At 35.9% G+C, this 3,397-nt stretch overlaps 1 protein-coding gene across 1 annotated transcript; it reads right to left on the bottom strand.

Moving 5' to 3' along the window:
• Positions 1-366: 366 nt before the first annotated feature.
• On the bottom strand, positions 367-3,022 carry phpt1 (phosphohistidine phosphatase 1). The gene is made up of 3 exons (XM_014034190.1): positions 2,645-3,022; positions 861-988; positions 367-791 (listed from the first exon to the last, which is right to left on the bottom strand). Exons 1-3 carry the CDS (start codon positions 2,808-2,810, stop codon positions 699-701), a joined length of 387 nt encoding a protein of 128 aa, XP_013889644.1. The 5' UTR covers positions 2,811-3,022; the 3' UTR covers positions 367-698.
• Between the last annotated feature and the right edge of the window lie 375 nt (positions 3,023-3,397).

Raw genomic sequence — 3,397 nt, 5'->3', positions numbered from 1 at the left:
TGCAAATCGATGCTAAAATTCAGGTTTTTCGGCAATCTAGATCCGAAGTGGTGATTTTAAAAATAATGCAGTTCTTGGCAGAAGGTCAGACTGGTTCCTCRGTGCGAGCTGGAMTCCACCAGGGCTGCTCCTGATCCTGTTGTGGTATCCATGGACGGGATCTCAASGTGCAGTCGTGAAGAGGASGATGTCTRAGTGTCATCTCTGCTTTTTRTACAWGGTTCTGCTGACGTCTTCAAACCAAGACCTTCAGCRTRCACAGACCAAAAACCAGAGTGGTACTACACACAGCTGCTGTAAAAATATACTTTATCAATATACTTTATTATTCTGTGCTGCCATGGAGGGAATGAACACAGCTCAGAATATGATTTTYGGGAATATTTATATTTACACATAGGACTCACTTTACAACATGTTTTGGTTAYTGGGTTAAACCTTTGAGGCAATGAGACTCTAAAACAAGTCAGAGTGACTTTTTATCTGCAAAACTATTCCAGTCCATATGGTTCTAAATGAGATATCACAATTGTGAATAATAAGTTACACTACGATAGGTGGGATTTTGTTTTAGTTGTGTGTAAAAAAAAAAAGAAGAAACAAAAAGGGAAGAACATAAAGATATGTTCTGATAGCTAATGAGGAGCTTCAGGACATTTCAGGGTCAGTCCAGAATGAGAATCCAGCTCCAGTTTGTCTCAGTAGCCTTCATTGTCCCAGGTCACCTCATAGTCCGGGTACCGAGCTTTCAGTTTCTCTGTGGTCACTGCATGGTTCGCTCTTCCAAATCCCTGCCATGACAAGAAAACATGTCAACCCTTGATCACAGCATCGGAAAAGTTTTTGTTTATTATTTTTACCATGGAGTATCCGTACACGTGGATCTTCTTGGCCTGGGCGTCATGTTTGATCCTACCTCCTCCGATACACTCGCAGTCCAGGAGACCTCCTCTCTCCAGCTCCTCCGAAACCTTCTCATAGATATCAGCTGCGAAACAAAACACATGCTAAASAAAATAAAAWWAAAAAWAAMMWKSYWAAAWWAAGTTAAGCCCGATGCTTAGGCTGGATTTAGCACAACCGTATCTAAAATGACTAACCAGATGCTAAAGTTAGCATACCGAATGCTAAAATAATAAACTAGATGCTAAAACTAGCAAAACATGCACTAAAATTCAAAAGCTAGATGCTAAAGCTGAAATAAGCAAAACCATGTCTAAAATGACTAAACACATTCTAAAATTAGCATACCAAATGCTAAAATAATGCACTAGATGCTAAAATTATAAAAAACATCCACTATAATACAGCTTCTTCAGCTAACCATATGCTAATATTAGCAAGCTAGAAGCTAAAGCTGAAATTAGCTAAATCATATACCAAATCAATTCAATTCAATTCAAAAATACTTTATTGATCCCAGATGGAAATTAGGTGTTGTTGTAACTCGTTTAACTAAAAACTTATTGTAGATGCTGAAATAATAAACTAGATGCTAAAACTAGCAAAGCATTCAGCTTCTTCATCTAACCATATGCTAATATTAGCAAGCTAGATGCTAAAGCTGAAATTAGCAAAACCGTATCTAAAATGACTAAACAGATTCTAAAGTTGGCCTACTAAATGCTAAAATGACAAACTAGATGCTAAAATTAGCAAAACATACACTAAAATTCAGCTTCTTCAGCTAACCATACGCTAATATTAGCAAGCTAGATGCTAAAGCTGAAATAAGCGAAACCATTTAAAATGACTAACCATATGCTAATGTTAGCATACCAAATGCTAAAATAATAAACTAGATGCTAAAATTAGCAAAACATACAATAAAATTTATTTCTTCGGCTAACCATATGCTAATATTAGCAAACTAGATGCTAAAGCTGAAATTAGCAAAACCGTATCTAAAATGACTAAACAGATTCAAAAGTTGGCCTACTAAATGCTAAATTAACAAACTAGATGCTAAAATTAGCAAAACATACACTAAAATTCAGCTTCTTCAGCTAACCATATGCTAATATTAGCAAGCTAGAAGCTGAAGCTGAAATGAGCGAAACCATATAAAATGACTAACCAGATGCTAAAGTTAGCATACCAAATGCTAAAATAATAAACTAGATGCTAAAATTAGCAAAACATACACTAAAATTCAGCTTCTTCAGCTAACCATATGCTAATATTAGCAAGCTAGATGCTGAAGCTGAAATACGCGAAACCATATAAAAGGACTAACCATATGCTAAAGTTAGCATACCAGATGCTAAAATAATAAACTAGATGCTAAAATTAGCAAAACATACACTAAAATTCAGCTTCTTCAGCTAACCATATGCTAATATTAGCAAACTAGATGCTAAAGCTGAAATTAGCAAAACCGTATATCTAAAATTACTAAATTAGATGCTAAAATTAGCAATACATCCATTGAATTCAGCTTCTTCAGCTAACCAGATGCTGAACAAGCAAACTAGACGCCTARATAAACAAATTGTGGCTAACTGTACTTGTCTGTGCGCATTATTTTTGGATTTAAAAAAACAACAACAACCATTAAGACATTTTACATTCGCCCCAAATCAAGGCTCTATCTGGATGTTGAAGGTACTGATAATACTTATAATATTATTTCATGTTTACTCACCGTGGTATTCAGCCCAGCCGAATCCTCGGACTATATCCACCTCCGAGTCATCTCCCTCCTCCCGGCTGTGAACTCTGATCAGGACGTATTTAAACACTCCGGACGGATCGATGTCTGCCTGCGGGATGTTGGCCATGACAGCCGCAGCCTTCGTCTGGGTGCACATCACTCCAAAACTCCCCGGAAAACCGACCAGGAGACCGAGGATTCGGATTCTCTTAAAGGTTTCCGCGTCGCTTCTCCCCGAAAATCCAGCAGTTTGCGTCTCCTTTGTGTTATAAAAGTCTAAATGTATATTTAATACAAAGAAAGACTAAAGTTAAKTGGCGGAGAAACTTTCAATGGGTTTCAAGCGGCTCCTCTGCGATCATGTACTATTCCGCCATGTTGCAATTAGCAGCAACAAATTTACTTCCTGTTTGGACCTTCAAATTAAAATATATTTCACCCACTTTTCATAAATAAATAAATTGATGTTTTGTTTCACTTGACTAAAATGAAGTTAAATCCATATTATGCATCATGAAATAAATTTGTTTTTAATTTTATTTCCGAGCATAAGCTTATTGCTTAATTTGCTTTTATTCTGAAGGCAAAGGAATATTACCGGAAATACTTCTATTTTGCATAAAACAGGCATTCTGGTAGTTGCAGTTCAAGTAAAAAAGCTAAATAAATAAAAATGAACCAGATTTTGATATTTAGGATGCCAATAAATAAACAGAATAGCAAAAAAAAAAAACCTCTAAAGGA

The sequence above is a fragment of the Austrofundulus limnaeus genome, unplaced genomic scaffold (genome assembly GCF_001266775.1).
Source record: "Austrofundulus limnaeus strain Quisiro unplaced genomic scaffold, Austrofundulus_limnaeus-1.0 Scaffold2006, whole genome shotgun sequence".
NCBI lineage: Eukaryota > Metazoa > Chordata > Actinopteri > Cyprinodontiformes > Rivulidae > Austrofundulus > Austrofundulus limnaeus.
The sequence above is the reverse complement of the archived record's forward strand: the minus strand, read 5'-3'. Positions and strand labels throughout refer to the sequence as shown.

Bases quoted from the DNA above. Each gene is read 5' to 3' on its own strand.
- phpt1 (XM_014034190.1), bottom strand. From the start codon at position 2,810: ATGTGCACCCAGACGAAGGCTGCGGCTGTCATGGCCAACATCCCGCAG. The intron at 989-2,644 runs GTGAGTAAACAT...TTTGTTTCGCAG, and splicing joins CGGCTGGGCTGAATACCACG to CTGATATCTATGAGAAGGTT. The intron at 792-860 runs GTAAAAATAATA...TTGTCATGGCAG, and splicing joins ACGTGTACGGATACTCCATG to GGATTTGGAAGAGCGAACCA.